Source organism: Gymnoscopelus braueri (assembly GCF_963280865.1).
Source record: "Gymnoscopelus braueri genome assembly, chromosome: 9".
NCBI lineage: Eukaryota > Metazoa > Chordata > Actinopteri > Myctophiformes > Myctophidae > Gymnoscopelus > Gymnoscopelus braueri.
The window spans coordinates 31,481,807-31,500,203 of NC_137610.1; the positions used below are offsets into that span (position 1 = coordinate 31,481,807).

General features: G+C 43.3%; 1 protein-coding gene across 3 annotated transcripts in view; it reads right to left on the bottom strand.

Annotated features, from left to right (window-relative positions):
* ptprbl (protein tyrosine phosphatase receptor type B, like) overlaps positions 1 to 18,397 on the bottom strand; it is a 34,583-nt gene continuing 16,186 nt past the window's right edge. For 2 of the 3 annotated variants that reach the window (XM_080438756.1, XM_080438758.1), the window contains 27 exons: positions 17,998 to 18,270; positions 17,160 to 17,426; positions 16,738 to 17,004; positions 15,236 to 15,502; positions 14,661 to 14,921; positions 13,678 to 13,941; positions 12,848 to 13,111; positions 11,713 to 11,982; positions 11,133 to 11,396; positions 10,413 to 10,679; positions 9,995 to 10,291; positions 9,354 to 9,632; positions 8,489 to 8,638; positions 7,372 to 7,669; positions 7,006 to 7,112; positions 6,702 to 6,807; positions 6,475 to 6,555; positions 6,269 to 6,286; positions 5,933 to 6,014; positions 5,272 to 5,362; positions 5,018 to 5,094; positions 4,314 to 4,448; positions 4,066 to 4,188; positions 3,471 to 3,634; positions 2,323 to 2,458; positions 1,585 to 1,705; positions 1 to 1,392 (listed from right to left, as the gene is read on the bottom strand). In XM_080438756.1, the coding sequence (XP_080294882.1) occupies positions 1,370 to 1,392; positions 1,585 to 1,705; positions 2,323 to 2,458; positions 3,471 to 3,634; positions 4,066 to 4,188; positions 4,314 to 4,448; positions 5,018 to 5,094; positions 5,272 to 5,362; positions 5,933 to 6,014; positions 6,269 to 6,286; positions 6,475 to 6,555; positions 6,702 to 6,807; positions 7,006 to 7,112; positions 7,372 to 7,669; positions 8,489 to 8,638; positions 9,354 to 9,632; positions 9,995 to 10,291; positions 10,413 to 10,679; positions 11,133 to 11,396; positions 11,713 to 11,982; positions 12,848 to 13,111; positions 13,678 to 13,941; positions 14,661 to 14,921; positions 15,236 to 15,502; positions 16,738 to 17,004; positions 17,160 to 17,426; positions 17,998 to 18,270 (4,952 nt within the window). In that variant the 3' untranslated portion in view covers positions 1 to 1,369. The remainder of the gene's footprint in view (positions 1,393 to 1,584; positions 1,706 to 2,322; positions 2,459 to 3,470; positions 3,635 to 4,065; positions 4,189 to 4,313; positions 4,449 to 5,017; positions 5,095 to 5,271; positions 5,363 to 5,932; positions 6,015 to 6,268; positions 6,287 to 6,474; positions 6,556 to 6,701; positions 6,808 to 7,005; positions 7,113 to 7,371; positions 7,670 to 8,488; positions 8,639 to 9,353; positions 9,633 to 9,994; positions 10,292 to 10,412; positions 10,680 to 11,132; positions 11,397 to 11,712; positions 11,983 to 12,847; positions 13,112 to 13,677; positions 13,942 to 14,660; positions 14,922 to 15,235; positions 15,503 to 16,737; positions 17,005 to 17,159; positions 17,427 to 17,997; positions 18,271 to 18,397) is intronic. The other variant, XM_080438757.1, reaches the window with a different exon arrangement.

Here is an 18,397-nt window from a genome sequence, read left to right on the forward strand (position 1 = left end):
TGGCATTGATTGGATTTTTTGGTTTAATGATTACCATCAAACATTCTTTGACAGTGAGTACTGTGGTCATGTTGGAGCAGGTATGCATTTGTGATGGATTAATGCTCACAGACCTGTGACATTTCCACATCCATGATGTTTCATTGCTTACACATTTGACACGGGTAAGTTAGACACATGATAATGTACTAAACATGGTCCTTCACATAGGCTTATGGTTAAATAAAAATGTTCCCCCCCATTTCGGTAAAACAAAAAGCAGCCATGGCTATATACAACATCTAAAAATAAATTTCTCATTTTGTCAACAAACGCACTTGAGTCAACTTCATTTCTCATTTAAGACAAATTACCCTCAGTAAGAAAATGTATTTTAAAGTACTGTATCCACACAAAATAAATTCACTGTGGACTTCCTGAAAAGCCTACATATATAAACTCTCCAGACTGACAGCTGCTAATGACATGTTTGGAACAATGTCTCAGTGCAGAGCTTGTGATTGCCATGACATACAGTTTTGGTTGCAATGTTCTCCTCTGATAGAGACCCAAGATAAACGCAGCAAATGTATCGTTGCCAGGAAAAATATGCTGACCTCACTGTTAGTCATAATGAATCATCTCTCAAAAGAGGCTAGAGATACAAAAAAATGTTTACTGTGCAGAAGTGAATTTGGTTGAAATAACCTCATAATTCCACACTGTGGTCTAAAAATGTAGTCTACAGTCTGTATGTTTCTGCTGCACTATATGCGAGTCCTGTATGTCCATTTAGAGTGCCGGTGGTCCTGCTTTTACTCATTTAAGGTTGGGTTGTTACTGCATCAATGTGTCCCATTGTGCCAAAGCAAATTTATGAACTTTTATGAACCTCATACTTGGCAATAAAGTGTTTCTGTTTCTGATGTAAGCCTAATTTCTACTCTGTAGTACAATGTGTCGCTTGTCGATAAGATCAGTTCTTGTCAGCAAGTGACACCGTCATGGAGTATAAAGAGAATAGGTGTACACAATATATATCGTTTTTCGTTTGTAACTTGACACAGCAGTAAGTAATGTGCAAACATCTTAGCTTATAATACACAACAAAACTACAATATCCAAAAGCGGCCATTATAAAATATTCAAGCGGCATATATACAAACACACACATATGCATTAAATATATACAATTCTGAAACACTCTGATATAATTAAATAGCCTAGTTATATACTTTCCAAAAACGTATAATATCTGGCAAAGAAAAAGAGAAAAAAAAATCTAAAATAGTATAAAAATAAAATTGCCATGTCTCCCTGTAGTGCTTAACACAAAAATTAAAGTACAAAGTCATTCCTTTTTTCTCTCCCTCAGTAGTCAATACAATCTTTAACGTCTGGTGTACACCATATCTGTGGGCCAAAATAAAATAAAAATGATGAATTATTTACTGATTTACTGCGTTATCTGACTTGAAAACTAGAACTATTTGAGTCAATAAATAATGAGGTATAGACTAATTTGTGACAATGTCTTTGTATAATATGATTTGATATGATTTGATATGATATGATATGATAACATTATCAATTAAAGATGCATACCTCTTTGGGCATCAGGGTTCACATTCTCATAAATGGGGCAGAGGAGGTTTTCCTGTTCATTGCGCAGCTTCCTGGCTCGCAGCACGTCTCGCACACACTGGTGGAGATATGCATACTGGCACTGGGAAGGAAATTAAACATTGGGATGAGTACACTGTCACACTGACTTTGGAAGGGGAAACATTTTATTAGCCTGGCATGGCCAGACTAATATCACTATGAAGATATTAGTCTGGAACTTCGGTGTGGAAGATTAATGTCCGAGGGGCAGTTACAAACAGATTCAAACATCACAGCAAAGAAATTCCCACTTTGAATAGTGTGCTGTGCTCTGATTGGTCGCCCACAATTCTGGGGTGAGCAAAATGTAATTTAAATCGAGGAGTGCCAGACCAATCTGCCTAGGGCTATTTGTCTTTAGAGCTGTGGCAGATTTGTCTGGTTTCCAGGCTAACATTTTATACACACAAACAGAAATAATGCTGCTGTGTTTTCTCAAATTCAATGCTACTCAAACCACCATCGTACCCCTCCCCAGTCTAGTCTCTCAGGACAGATAGGTGGGCTCCCACCATTTCCAAAGGCTCCTGCCTACCCGTCAGTATAGTTTAAGTTCCCTAGCTTGGTCAATTTAGCAGATGTTTTCCTATTTCCTACTGCCTCTTCAAAACATTCTAAAGCAGAAACTCTACAGACTGCCTCTGGAGTTTTAGATACAGGCTGGCTTGATAAACGAACCTCTGTCTGCACCATGTGTGAGCGGTGAAGACGCAGGTCAAAAATGGCACCATAGAGGTCCACAGTGTCCTTGGAGTCCAGCTGCTGTAGCACCCTGTCCAAGACTATGAAGGTCCCTGTGCGTCCCACTCCAGCACTATAACCAGAACAAGGGAGGACAAACAAAGTTGGAGAGAAAAAGTTGGAGAGAAAAATGGAGAGTGTTAACACACTCTCCATTTTTCTTTTGATTGATTGAATACTTCACAAATGTAAACAGCACGTGGTACAGTAAAACATTAAGGCTAAAAGGATAACACAAAAAAGTCCAGGGGACTTGTTTCCATTGTGGTCCTATGTATTCAATTCATCAACAAAACAAACACTGTACATGTACAAAGGAGAAAAAGGAAAAACGGCGACAGTGAATGGCGCTTCCTTTCGATGGGAATTTACATTTACCTCCCCTTGTGGTCTCCTGATAGATGTTTTTTTCAGGCCAATTTTGAAAGAGACCAGTAATATATCCTTACATCCTTTAATGGATGGTGTCAGGGCATTCCACATTTTGGTGGCAGGGTAGTAGAATTTTCCCATGTTTGTTCTCAATTTGGGTGGTACCAGATCATGGTTGTTCCCTCTAGTGTTGTGGCTGTGGGTGTCACTCACTTTGGAGAAGTAGTTAAGACAGGTATGAGGGTATTGAGAGCACTGTCCCTTAACTATTTTACATACCAATCCCATTGATGTTAATCCTATAAAGAGATAAGTGTGAGTTCTGTCAAGAATCATTCAGTATCATTATTGACAACTAAATTCAATGTAGGGGCTAGAGACTATTCGGAAATTGTAAAACAAATTGCATCGCAGAACCAATGCAAAGACTTTTGGACAGTCCTTCATATTGAGACGTGTTTGCTAGCGGCCATTTTTTGCCATGTTTTAGCCCCTACATAGAATTTAGATGTCACCAGACGTATTGGAAGGCAGACATCTCCGATCGTCTGGCTACGCGAGACCATGTGACATACCACAACAGTGATGAACTCAAGCTTACAGCATCATGAAGAAACTGTATACTACCTCACAGAGAATTCCTGAGATGGCTAATTTGAGCATCACTCTGGTACCGCAGGATATGACAACAGAAAGAGCATTCAGTCCCTTACCTGCAGTGGACCACAGAGGCTCCAGAACCGGGGGTTCTGTTGATATAGTCTCTGACGGTGCGGACAAACTGGACCAGGGACTGGGTGGTCTCTGGTACGCCATGGTCAGGCCACACTGTGTAGTGGAACTGGCGCACCACCCTGGAGTAGCTCAGCTGTTCTTCCTAAAACACCCACGGCAACATGGTCAGGATGGCTCTGTGTGTATGATTACTGTGATGTGATGTATCACCGTAATATGATGCTGCTATTCTTATAGGGAACATTCAGGTATGTACTCAAAAAAAAGTACACAGACATGCATAAAACGGCATTTGCAAATGGCATTTATGCTTTTCGCCATGGTTGGAGTGTCAGATGGGTGGGGTTTACAACACCAGGACAAGTCAGATAGCGTGAGGTTGTCACGGAAATTCTGTACACACTTGGCGGACTTTCAAACATTTCCCTATGATTCTGTTAACATCGTTTCACTCACTGCATTGTTTAATGTGGTGCGGTTAACCCCACCCACCTTGTTTCTCAAGCAAATTAAAACAAACACTGCGAACAGATGCTACAAGTAATATGTGACCTAGTTTTGGTCTAGACTTACACTGCAGATCTTGAACTCTCTTATGGTCCACTCTGGTAGAACAGACTCAGAGAGCATCTGGACGATCAGATCTCCGTAGTACAGAGGGTCTTGGTCAAATGGCCAGTAGTGGTCACACTTCACCTGCATACATTACAAAGATGTACAGTATGCAGTAGTTAGGTCAGATGTTGCCAATGTATTAAAGGGATCTTATCAAAGGGATCTTATCCAATAAAAGAGCCACTAAATATTATCTTTATACCCACCCTGCCTTTCTCCACACACTGGGTCACCATGACAATGTTGTGCACATTCTGTTCCCACACCATCTTCCAGAAGTCATCTTTAGTTCCTGGCAGAGGACCCTGGGTGGCAATGTACTCCCTGCGGAAGTTGTTGCCCTGAAACACACATGAACACTTTATGTTTCAAAATGAGATATTCACCATTCGGCAAAGATGCGAGCATGTTGACACGTGTTGCTACAAGTGCAACAGTAGAACTAAATGTATTAGGATCAGCCAAGAACAAAGAGTGCAAAGGTCAAAACAATATCTCACTGACAATTAGAGCAACATTACATTATTTATCTATATATATATATCATTTTCTAGCTCTTTTTATTTAATTTGAAAACAGTGAACCAGAGGTAATCATAGGTCATAATTTCTTACTTTGTACATAGATCTTGATATACAATGTCAGACTTGACTCAATGGTGTGTGTACATTATCCATATTTTCCTTATTATAATATTAATATAATATTCTTCTAATTTAAGCCTTAAAATAAATGTGTGTCTTTCCATACAGTACATTTAATATTTCAATTTGATATACAATACCTTCATCAAAAACAGATTAGTGCAAGGTATAAAAAGTAAGAGCCAGGCATAAAGGCTTTTATTTTGCATCTGGGTTCTGTACACACACTGACATCAAGTTGAATGTACAGTAAGTGCTGGGCTTACAGGAATATAGCTGGCATTGATGTAGTCAGAGCAGGGATCATCATCAACGTAGGAAAGCTTCACTCGCGTTGAGTCATCTGAATCATGGAACAAAATAGCGAGGGTTGAGCAAGACTCTCGCCACATAAATACTGGATGCAATGCTGAGTAATGAGAAGGTTGCAGAACGAGAAGGGGTGTGGCCTTCACAACCACGCGCAATCTCTCTCTAATCGCTGCATATTTGTACTCCTTAATGACTTTCGCCCACTCACAGGGAAGGATGTTGTTGTATCTGTTCTTGCCCCTGTTCTCTGGCAGTAGAGCCGTGTCTAAGGGCTGGTTGCGACCCACGTCCTTTAGATCCTGTAATGAGTGTATGAGAGACATCAGGGTGGAATGGTTTGGTTACAAAGTGAGGCCGAACAAATCAATACAAAACGATCAAATGTGGTTTAAAAACATGATTGAATAGAACATTAGTCAGTAGCAGCAAAATTGGCATAAAAATGCCATAAAAGTGGTAAAATGGCACAACCATGTTTGAAAAAAAGTGATACCTGCTGTTAGAAAATGACTGACAGCACAGAGGCGTTGTACTTCTTAAAGAAGAATTCACTTGTTGGTTGACAGATTGATAACACTTTTATTGATTGGATACTGAGAGAAATAGTGAATAATCTTCAACATTTCACTAAATTCTCCACAATATAGTATATTGGAAACAGTATCTATACCAAAATCTAACAAAATGAAATGAATGAAGTGTGCCATCTACTGTTCATAGTATGTTTTGCACTGTCTCTCAATACTGTCTATAAGGTCCTGTTGTCTTTTTATCAGTCTGAGTAGAGTCTGAGTAATTACTGTAAAGTTAAGCAACAGAAAACATACTGTATAGTCACAGGTCAATACAGTGCAAAAGATGTAACTAACCTCATACTCTTCTGACAGAAGGTAGTTGGAGTCAGCCTGTAGTTTGGTGTAGTGGGACTCAAAGTGCATGATCTTGATGGGACTGTAGTTTACAGGGAAACAAATGTCAAAGTGAAATTTTACAACTTAAGCATTTTGCAGACATTCTCATTCAAAGTGCAACCAAATAATATCAAATTCACACATCCCCAGCAATATAAGAAACCAGACCATAAGGAGTACACTTCTCAGAGAAACAGTGGTCAGACAACACAGCTGTGATCCTCAAAAGATCCTCAAACCAAATTAATGAAATAATAGAAATAAACAGGAGAGTACTGGCCGGGCATACAGTACCTTGAAATGCGACGATTGCTGAAAAAAGGAAAGACAGGCATTTGTTACCAAACACAAAAGATTATAGATTAATAAGCAGGCAATACACTAACAACAATACTTACTGTATGTTACTGGAAAGTTCTACACATGCACTTTGCTGTGATGTTTTGCAGTAAAGAGCAGTAAAAACCTCTTTAGATTGATTAAATGACCGATCCTCTTACCCCCTCGGCCCTGCGTGGACTCCTGAGACGGGTCTTTCTCTCCTCATACTCATCCTCACCACTGGTCTCTCCTGCACACTGCTGCCAATACAAGACAACACCAAAAGACAGCAGTGTTTTAAGTTGAACCCTTCATTTCACACCTTGGATTCAACCAGCTGCTAGTGCTGGCCAGCACAGTTCTGTTCACACTGAGCTGTCAGTATTGTATATTAATACACACTCACACTTTACGAGTCTTCTGTCTACAGATGAGAAGAGCGGCGACTCCCACCATCATGGCGATGAGGAACATGCCCGCACTGACACCTTCAATCACACCACTCATAGGTTCTGTGGAAGAGTGACACACTGTACTGTATGTATTTCCAGATACTTGTGCAGTACCTGTTACCAGAGTACTTGGAGGCCAGTCTGGAGCTGTGTGGAACTCCAAATACGTTATGTTTTATGCTGCAAATACTATCATGTCAGTCATTCAGAGATCATCAGTAAGCTAGATGACTTAAGTACGTATAACATCATCCTCACCAGCCTCAGTGACCACAGGGAGGGACAAATATGTGTCGGTGTAGAGAGGGGACATGTTGCCAGGGTGATCCTCATCAAACAACTGGGTAAAGGCACGTACACTGAGCCTGAGCAGGGAGACAAAACACTGATGTTTGACATCTTTCCTCTCTCAAGTACAGATCTAAAACAGGTATTCAGTTGTAGCGGCATAAATGGAAAAGTGTGTCAAAGTACATTCATGAAAATATTCAATAACTATCACAGTTGATATACAGTGACTACAATTATGTTTTAGCTGTCAATAGAATACAGATTATGTACTGTATCATATTATTTACAGATTAGCTGTGACAAAGCATAGCTCCTATGTGTGCTCCACACTACCTGTATGCAGTCTTGGGTTTGAGTGGTCCATCGCAGAATGGGTTTGAGTCCCACCTCACTTTCTCGACAGAGTCCAGGTCTCTGTCTCTGTCCTGGGGGTGTTTGTTGTCACAGACCCCTCCCAGGCTGTCCATGCCGGTGCCCAGGCTGATCTCAAAGCTCTGGCTGCCGGCGTCTGGGCCCTCGGCACACTGGCTTTGGAAATAGCTGGTCTGGTAGGCCTTAACGGAGGAGTTCACCTTGTAGTCCAGGTATGAGGGCAGCGGGTGATGTTGTTCAGGTTGGACATTCTCAACATCTTAAAGTGTCAAAAGAATAGGGTGAGACAAGATTCAGGGTTGTGGTCATTTTATTGTGTCCATGTGCGCGTGCGTGCGCGTGCGTGCGCGTGTGTGTGTGTGCGTGTGTGTGTGTGTGTGTGTTTATACCTGCCTCGATGTGTGCCCATTTGAAGATGTTGAGGACATTTCTAGTCCCACTGGCAGTGGGAGTCTAATGCCTAATCCCTTTGTGCGATGGGAGTTTATGGCGGTATATATAGTATGGTAATGTTGGTCAGTTTGTCGGTTGGTCCGGCCATCAATTTGGTCCATAATAGGATATCTACTGGCTGGATTTGCTGTGCATCTTCAAGCTCTGCAGAAATCTACTTTTGGTGACCCCGTTGCCTTTCCTAGTCTAGTGCAACCCTTAGGCCAAAATGTCCTATGGCTGAACTCATTCATGCTCCCTGAAGGATGATCCCTACTTCAGTGAATGTACAAAACAAAATTCTTCCTCTAATAATTAATTTTAATAAATGTAATGAATCATTGAACATTTTCTTCTTTATTTTTATTGAGTGCATTGGGCTTTTTAAGGATAGGAATGTCACTCAATTCTTAGGTATGGGTGGATATAAAGAGCAGCAGGGCCTCTAAGGGCTGAAAGTGAGGCTTTTATAGCCTTTGTCTTGTTGTTCTAGTCATTCTGCTAAGGCTGACAGGTTTACAGTAGGAATTGTAATCGCATTGGGCTCACCTATGCTAAAAGAAATACATGCATTGGTGAGACTATAAAGCCCTTGTGGTGAAATGGCAAATATTCAATTCTGTTATGTGAAGGTATCCATCCCTACCCTCTGCCTCTTTCACCACCACGGTGAAGAACTTGACTGCTCCGTTGACATCGCTGAACCAACTGCAGTTGAACTTGAAGAAGATGGAGGACTTGGTTACCATGGCAGCCCTGTCACTGACCCGCATGCTGAGGGGTGGGAGCGGCGGGCCTAGATGGAATAACACAACTATCATTAGTACCTAGTAGCTGTAGTCATATTATAATCACTAACCACTATAAACACTGTGCAAACTAAAAGTCAACCAAGGTGACCTCGTTGGGGTGCTCCTGCTCCTACAGTATCAAATAAAACAATACTTTAAAGGAAAGAAACATTTTAAGAAAAGATTGATTGATTGTGGGTTTAACATTGCAAATTACACCGTGATGACTCATCATGGTGTAATTTGCAATGTTAAACCCACAATCGATCCTCCAGTTCAAGGCAACACAGAAAGGGGGGAACTTTTTTCTTATTTCCACACAACTCCTTTATGCTATATTAATGACATAGTTAAATATTGAAAAGGGGTGGATTTCCCCTTTAAACCCTTAAAAAAAAAACGTTTCTTAATAATTTCCAAAACATTTTGTACCAAAAATATCAAAAGACAAAAATCAGCTATTTTCACTATTTTTGTAATTTTCTGAAAATAAAAATATTTTCGGGCTTAAGCGGTTAAAAAGGCAGTTGCTGTTCATGCAGTAGTAATAGCATGACCTGTAGCTGTACTCTTAATAGCAGCAGTAACGGTTTCAGTAGTGTAGTGTAGTGTAGTGATTTCGTTGGTTGCTTTATTTTGTCACTGGAATTCTGGATGGCTAACAAGAACAGACAAGACCTAACATCATATAATATAGAGACAGAGTTGTTGATCACTCACGGTCAATCATGGTGACCACACTGTCCTGAGCGGCCTCGCTGGTCATGCTGTCTGAGATGGCCTTCACAGAGACGGCGTAGCGCTTGTGGGGCTCCAGCTGGGTGATGGAGTAGACGTTGGAATCGCGGCCCGTGCGGCGCGAGTAGACCAGGGTCCCAGAGTCCTGGTGCAGGCACTCGACGGTATAGGAGTCGTAGTCGGCCTCTGGCGGGCCCCAGGAGCAGGAGATGGATGTGGAGCTCTCCGGACGGCAGTGCAGGCTGTGGACTCTCTCTGGCTCTGGAAGAGGAGGAGGAAGCAGGAGGTAAGAGATGGAGATGAGGAGGGGTTACAAAGATTCCTATCACAGCTATTAGACAGTATCAAGATCATAAACAACTCGAAAACGGTGGGAGAGGAGACCATGCAAGAGAGACAAAGAGAGCAGATTCTTGCAGGACTAGCCGAACTACAATATCGTTGTCCCTATACTGTATTGTCTCTAACAATGTTGAAGCTACACACTAGATGCATTTCCTACCCCCAGGTTGGGGTCAGGCTTATTAAACCCTGGATAGAACATGCCAAACCTGGTATGGTATGGTTGCACCTACAGTACCACAGTCCTACACATCCACTGCTTTTCTCTGGCTGATACCTACTGGTACGAATGCTCTTGTGGATGGGCAGGCTGTAGGCCAGGGTCAGGGCACCGCTGGGCTCAGTGGCTCCGCTGACTGTACGCAGGCTGAAACTGTAGAGCCGTCCAGGGTACATGCCCTTCAGGATGCGACTGCCGGAGGTGCGGGTGTGGTACGGGTTGATGACGGACAGCTGGTCGTGGGGAGCCCACTGCAGGTCAAAGTCATCATAGTCGGAGCCAACGGGGCTATTCCAGGTGATCTCCAGGGAGGTGTTGGTCACCCCACCGAAGGAGAACGATGTGGGAGGTCTGGGGGCTGGTGAACCACAACAGGGCAATAGAGAACAAATTAGTGACTTAAATAGCCTTTGTTTTAGGCCAAACTAGTCAAATCCATATGATGCAGTTATTTTATGACTGGCAACCCAAACTCTTACCAGTTCTGCCCGCCACGTTGGCCCTGTTGGCGAGCTCTCCGCTGCGGCACAGCATCACAGCCTGGTAGAGACGGCCGGGGACCAGGCCGGAGAAGATGAACTCAGTTAGGTCTGTCCCCAGCTGCTCCTCAGCCTGCTGCTTGCCATCGGGGTCGTAGAGGGACAACAGGTAGCCACTGAGCTCTCCAGCAGGACGCTCCCAGCTCAGCCTCAGAGACTCTGACTGGTTGGAGCCCTGCGCCTGCAGGGAAGTCACTGCTGCTGGGACTGCATGGTACACAGAGAATGGTTACTAGGGATCAGTTAGACTTAGACTATCCATTTCTCGATTTTTTGTGGCAGTCTCCAATATCGATTATCATCCAACATTATCAACATATCATATAAATAAATAAATAAATACAATCAAACTAATTGGATAACAGAAACTAAAAGTGATATGTGGCTGATACGTTTAAAATACAAATCATAAAAGAAAAAAGATACATGTGACCAAATTGCACCAATACTGTAGTTATTAATTCACACCTCTGTGACTATAGGTTGATCCACCGATTAGTGCATTATTAGATTTATTATGTTCAAATACAGGTCATGATGACCGGTGTCACATACTGTACCATCCCCTCTACCTTCACTTTCCTCTGTCTTTTCACTGACAAATAATAAACACTAAAAGAAAACGAATCAACCTCAGATATATCCCCTCCCCCTCCTCACCTGTCCTGGCCCAGATAGCCGAGTCATTGGTCTGATCTCCGCTGCGCGTCAATACAACCAGCCTGTAGGGGGCGCCAGGACTGAGCCCCTGGAAGGAGCAGTCTTTGCTGCTGGGCTGGCCACTTCTGCGGTCCCTCAGCGAGTCGTCCCCATTATAAAGGTAGATGTCATAGGCCTCAAACTCGCCCTCCGGTGGCGCCCAGTGGAAGGACAGGCTGGTGGTGGTGTTGGTTTTGATGGAGAGGTCAGTGACAGCTGCAGGCCCTGAGTCACAGAAGATGATGGGTCTTACTAATGCATTTTAGAAGGTCTCAGATATACATCTATATATATTTCAACTTTTTATCCTTTTTTGTAAATTAATGCCCTTCTTCATCACACAAAAGTATCGCAGAAAAGTTTTGAAAATACCAGATCTACAAGCTCACAACATGTCATAGTGCGAAGTGCTGTGAGCTGGTAGATTGGCTATTTTCACTATTTAATTGAAAAACAATTAAATAATAAAAAAGGCACAGTTTTGGGCATACCAGGTTTCAACCCGACAGCGTAGATACAGTATAATAGTAGATATTCTTACGAGTGCGGGCTTCTGCGGTGACCCCCAGGCTGCAGACTCCTCCGCTGGTAGTGTGGACTTGGATTCGATACTTCTTGCCCGGGGTGAGGCTATCAAAGCGGTGTTGGGTTTGTCCTGAGGGCTGGGAGGAGTTGGCGACCAGACTGCCCCTCTCGTCCAATAGCTGCAGGCTGTAGCCGTCAGCCACGCCCAGAGCTTCCTGCCAGCTGACCTGCAGGCTGCAGGTGCTGTGACGGTTGTCCACCTGCAGGCCCGTCACTGTTGAGGGGACTGGAGCACAGGAGGCCGTTCTTTATTTAACTGTGTTCAGTTCAGTTCAGTTCAGTTCAGTTTTTTTTATTTTCGGATAATGGGCACAAACATAATAACAAATAACATTTCATTATTATTATTATTTTCTCAGCAGTGTCCAAGAGTCCGAAAAGGGGCTAGGGAGAAGCACTAGGCTTGTCGGGCCCTGCCCTGTAGTCTTACAACTCTCTTTTCTTCATTATTTTTTTAATCACAAAGCACGCCCCATGGCGTACTTACTTACGTATACATTATTCATATACATATATATATATATATATATATATATATATATATATATATATATATATATATATATATATATATACATATATACATGGTATGTGGTATATACATCCCAATATAATACAATAGTATGTTGTTATTGTTATTATAATATAATTCAATATTACAATAGCAATAGTATAGTAACAATATAATAGTATATAGTATAATTGCAAATATATAACACAACATATCCTAACACATCATTTAATATAATATGTTATGATATAATATGATATAACAATACAGCAATTACAATATTAATTACTGTATTGTAACTGTGTGTGTGTGTGTGTGTGTGTGTGTGTGTGTGTGTGTGTGTGTGTGTGTGTGTGTGTGTGTGTGTGTGTGTGTGTGTGTGTGTGTGTGTGTGTGTGTGTGTGTGTGTGTGTGTGTGTGTGCGCGTGTGTGTGTGTGTGTGTGTTTGTGTGCTTGTGTGCGTGCTTGTGCGCGTGTGTGTGTGTATGCGTGCGTGCGTATGTATTTGTAAATGTACATCTGTGTATTTGTCTGTATGCTCACAAATATGCAAACCCGTCATTTTAAGCTCAGGTCTCACCTGTGCGTCCGCTGGCTGTATTGTTATTGGTCAGCTCTCCACTCAGGGATTGAATGGTGACACTGTAGAGCTGGCCTGGCTGCAGGGAGGCAAAGCTCAGTTCATTCTCATGCTTGCGGACGGGCTTGACATCCAGCCTGCGACTGTCCTTGTACAGAGACACAGAGTAACTGTCCAGGTCTCCCTGTCCTGGAGTCCAGCTGATCTTCAGACTGTCACTCAGGCCGTTGTTGCTGATGTGGATGTTCTTCACTTTACTGGGCACTGGGTGTTGAGGACAACGATCAGAGACACATTTCAAAATCGAGTATTTATATAGAACGACCGACCGACTAAAATTGCCATCCTTACAGCCGCCAGGGGGGCTAAAAAACAAGGATGAACCAAGAGTAGCTTAAAGCTACTTTTGGTGTTTTTTATATTTTTCAGCGGTTAAATGTTTTCCTAAACAAATGGTTGAATGGACCATGGGAATCGGCCTACTGGTCTGTCTGGTTGCTACTGTATAGCCGTAGCTAATGTGTGATGCACAATTTCCAAACCACAACCCGTACGCAGTTTGGCGAGAAAATTATTTGGATAAACAGGAAGAAAATGTCAATGGAGGGAGACTTTAAGTTATTTTAAAATGACTACATACGTAATACTGCTTTGCATGTCTTACAGTAGCATACTGTAATAGCACCTAAATCCTGAAGGCTGGTGTTGCGTGCCAAACATTGCTGATTTACAAGGTTGTAAATCATCTATTTTCGGAACAAGACACCATAGTATGACGGAGTATAAATTAAGCATGAGTGCAACAAGGGGGCTGCTGAAATAAAGTTTACCTGTACGACCCTCTATGAACTTGGCGTTGTGGTTGGGCCCGCTGACGGTGGACACCTGGATCTTGTAGAGGCGGCCGGGGGTGAGGGAGCTCACGGTGCACTCCCCCATGTCGCTTCCCCGGGGGACGGGCGGGAACACCTTCATGTCATTGAACAGCACCTGCACCTCATAGTGGTCTACGTCACCCGGAGCAGGAGACCACGCCACACGAAGGTCCTCCGTCCCCTGCCCAGCCAAAGACAGGGACCTCACTGCAGCAGGAACTACACAGGACAGGACAGGATAAGGGTTATTCTCAGTGGGGATATGTTAAGTGTTGGAATTTTCAAGTATTGTAAGAAACAAATAATTGTATAATATCGTATTACAACAACATAAGTTGGCATTAAAGTGATTACGTTTTAGTAGTATTTCTTTTCAACACATTAGAGGGTCATATCTAAACTAAACTAAAAGTTGAGCCAAATGATGATCTTAAATACCTTGTGATACATTGTGATTATGACAAAAAAAGTTAAATGTTATCAAAATGAAAGAAATAAAATGTATTGTTAGGTTAAAGCAATTATCAGTACAACCCTAGAAATCTCATGTATTATCTATTTCATAGCTATACAATGAACCCTGACTGCTTTATTCAGTGACATTTGGACCTCATAGTCAGCATGAATGTCTGACACAAGCCAGCTGAGATTGAAATGGTGCTGAATAAACCAACTATCCAGTATGCACATGGTCTGACCCTTCCTTTTTCATTATGTAAGATATTTCATCGAGCACCTCCTCAAGATTTTGGAGGTGCATGCACTGCCTCCTTGCCTTGCTTCTGTAACAAAGGGCATATAATATGAAGTTCAGACAGTCCACAAGAATTTCACTGCCTGCTAATGTCGCTATATGGCTTTATTGTACAGCATGTGACAATACATCTAGAACCTTGGATATATGCACATAACATTCTGAAGTGCTGAAGGTCACTCACATGTTCGTCCGTCGGTAGAGACACTGGTCTCGTATTTGCCACTCAAGGTGCTGACCACCACGGTGTAGAGCCTGCCAGGGACCAGGCCGTTGAACACACACTCGTTCTGCGTCTTGAGCACAGTCGTATTCTGGTGGAAGAAATTGTGCTTGATGACCACCTGGTAAAAGTCAAAGTCGCCGGCCGCATGGCGCCAGTACACCTTCAGGTAGTCATCACGGGCAGCGTGGGTGGCGTGGGGGTTCTGGACACTGGACGGCTCTGAGACGGATGGAGAGACATTTATGCATATAACAAATGCTTGTGTCTATTGCAAATATTACATTTCCTACATGGCTATAACCTTAATGCTAACTAAAACATGTACAAATATGAAGTAACACAGTAAAAGCCTACAAATATTGTGTTCCATACAAAGTACTCCATTGTCATTCCAGCAGCAACAACAATAACTTTTACTTTCATATAGCTTCTTACATGCATAAATGCATACATACACCCACAGATAAATAAGATTGATAAATCAGTTGCTCTTAAAAAGCAGAGTCAGCGAGAGGAGCAGAGGTGATACATACGTGTGCGTTCCTGGACTGTGGTGTGGTTCTCGTAGCCACCACTGCGGGAGGTGATGGAGATGTTGTAAAGGCGTCCCGGGACCAGGAAGTTGAAGCCACACTCTGGGCTGGCTGACTTGGACATGACAAACTGCTGGACCGTCTTCTCCCGGTCCCTCAGGGTAACCAGGTAGTTGTCCACCTCACCTACTGCCGGGCGCCATGACACGCTGAGGAAGTCCATGCGACCGTTGTTACTGACTGTCACCTCACCAACAGCAGCGGGAACTTGGAGGAGAAAGGGAAGAAAGAGAGAATAAAAAATGGTGATTGAGAAAAAAACTTTTGCTTATTTTGAAACGTTATATTTTAGAACTGGTGTAACAATCTCGGCAGCCTAGGGGGCATGCTTACTTCTTGCCGTTTATCACTTAAAATCCGTTGGTGATTTACAAAATCTATTACACATATTTTTCACGAAAAGCAAAGTGCTCTAGTTGGAATTCAACAATGCACAGCGGAACCTCCCTCCTGTTCTTTTCTCCAACAGGAAGTCTTTGATGAACGGACCTTGACTTTCTTTTTTGTTCGCATGGTTTTGACTTCCTGAAAATTCCAGGCAAATTCCTGTTACATCAGATAAGAGGCAAGTTTTTCAACAATATCCTCTTGTCAGTTTCAGATACAAAGAGCTGTTTACAGTCCGTCAGTCAGCATATTTTGGAGGACCTAGAGGGGTGAGGTGCAAGAGAGAATTGACATTCTCAGACTTCATCTATTGTGCTCGAACAACCAAGGACAGGATTGTGTTTTGTTTGTTTGCATTCTTTCGTCACATCAAAATAACATTGAAAAAAGAGGGGACTAACAATAGCATTTCAACACCTAAGACCCTAGTAATGTGTACATATCCATGGAGAATACAGAAGCAAAACAGGTAAACATACTAACACACGCTTGTGATTTTATTTCTGTTATGCAGTTCAATTCTGTCTTTTTATGCCGTCGTAAATTTGTAGATCTGATATTTTCCACAAAATGTTTGCCTATTATCAGTGCCATTTTTAACAGGGGTGGCCTAACTTCCATGTGGGACACTGACGTACACAGACACAGACACAAATTCATTATAATTTCTTGTCTCCACCACCCATATATCTATTAGGGTGACTTACCAACGCCATTCCTGTTTATTTAAAATATAAATAAACCTAAAAAGCTTTTCCCCCATACAATCTGCCACATTAACGATCTAACAAGAGAAAAAATTAGGTCCCCCCTCCACTCCTCACCCCCATCCCCCTCTCTCCCCCTCTCCCCCTCTCCCCCTCTCCCCCTCTCCCCCTCTCCCCACAAACCCACCCCCAGCGCTGCCTGCCCAGACAACCACACTCACTCACTCAATCGCCCCCCCCCCCCCCCAACCTTTTCCCTTTAACTTTGCACCTTTTTAGCGATGATTCCAGATGAAAAGAAAAAGCAGAAATACCCTCAAAGCAATGACAAAACCCACTCAGTCTCACCAGTGCGTCCCTCTGCCACCGTCTGCCTGGAGGTCTGTCCAGCTCTGACAGTGGTCACCACCACCTTATAGAGGGCACCGGGCCGCAGAGCGTGGAAGCTGAGGTTGGTGGTGTCGGCCGCAACACTCTCGTTCTTGATGACACTGCTGTCATGGACCAGCAGCACGCGGTAGGAGTCCAGCTCCCCAGCCGCTCGCTCCCATCGCGTCTGAAGGCTGTCTGTAGTCCCACCATTGGACACTTGCAGCTTGGTCACCTGGGCTGGAGCTGGAAGAGGGGGCAGGTGGGACAGGGAGATGGAGAGCAGAAGACTGGGGTTAAGACAAATAGCAAAAAAAACTTCCTGATTGAATAGAAAGACAGTCTCTAGGATTAGGATTGACATTGTTCATGTAAATCGGGGCAAAAGATGTGAAACTCACTGGTTTGTCCAGACACAGAGGCTGAACTGCTCTGGTTGCCACTGTTGGTCATCACGGTGACCATGTAGCGGCGTCCCGGGATGAGGATGTTGAACGTGCACTCCCTGGCCTCCCAGGGTAGGGTCTTCTGACTTATGAACATGGCAGGCTCCGCCTGTCTCAGCACCACAGTGTAGCCATCCCACACCCCCGCAGGTCGACTCCACAGAACGCTCAAGGTTGACTCATCACTGTGACGCACCATAAGCTGCTGGACAGACCAGGGCGCTGGGGAGTTGGATATCAAATCTGGGTGAAAATCAGCTTAAACCGATTTCTTTTTTATTGGCATATTGTTCAGGGAAAATCCTTAAAACCCCAAAACAATGAGCTCTAATGATATTACGACAGGTAAGAATTCCAGGAATAGTAACCAGGGATTGTTATGGAATTAGTATGTTATGTGTGTGTCTGTGTGTATGTCTGTCCCAGCATAACTTGGTGCACTCCGACCTATTGACTTCAAACTTGGTCTGTGTGTGTGTGTGTGTGTGTGTGTGTGTGTGTGTGTGTGTGTGTGTGTGTGTGTGTGTGTGTGTGTGTGTGTGTGTGTGTGTGTGTGTGTGTGTGTGTGTGTCGTCAATGACCCAGGGGTGTACAATGCTGAGACGACATGTATTGCATAAGCGAGTGGGGCACGCATTCCCAACTTGCACCTTATGTGGTCCCTGAGTAGACCGGTGGTGTCTAGTTCTAGTATGTTGGATTTGTCCATCTATCACAATGTTATACAAGTTAGGGAAACCATTTCCAAATCAACTTTTGTAGAAAGAAACACTAAGCAATAATAATGTCTCACCGAGTCTTCCCTGGCAGTGTGCACTATTTCCCAGTGGTCCACTCTGTACAGTGACCTCTGCCCTATAGGGTCTTCCAGGCACCAAGCCCAGGCCTGACCTTGCCATATACTGTCGGACCAGTTTGCTGAGAGTCTCATTCACCAGTACCACTGAGCTGTTCCACAACAGGAAGCGGTAGTTCTCCCACTCGCCTCTAGGGGGAGACCAGGTCACTCTCAGGGTCCTGCCATCACTGAGAGCCACCATAGAGAGCTTAGACACCTTATCAGGAACTGGCCAGAGAACAATGACAGAGGAGGGGAAGTAGAACAGATTGAAGTTTGATGAAACACTCAATGGAACACTTGACGTAGAAAGGCAATGGAACACTTGACCTACAACGGTAATGGGTCATCTTGA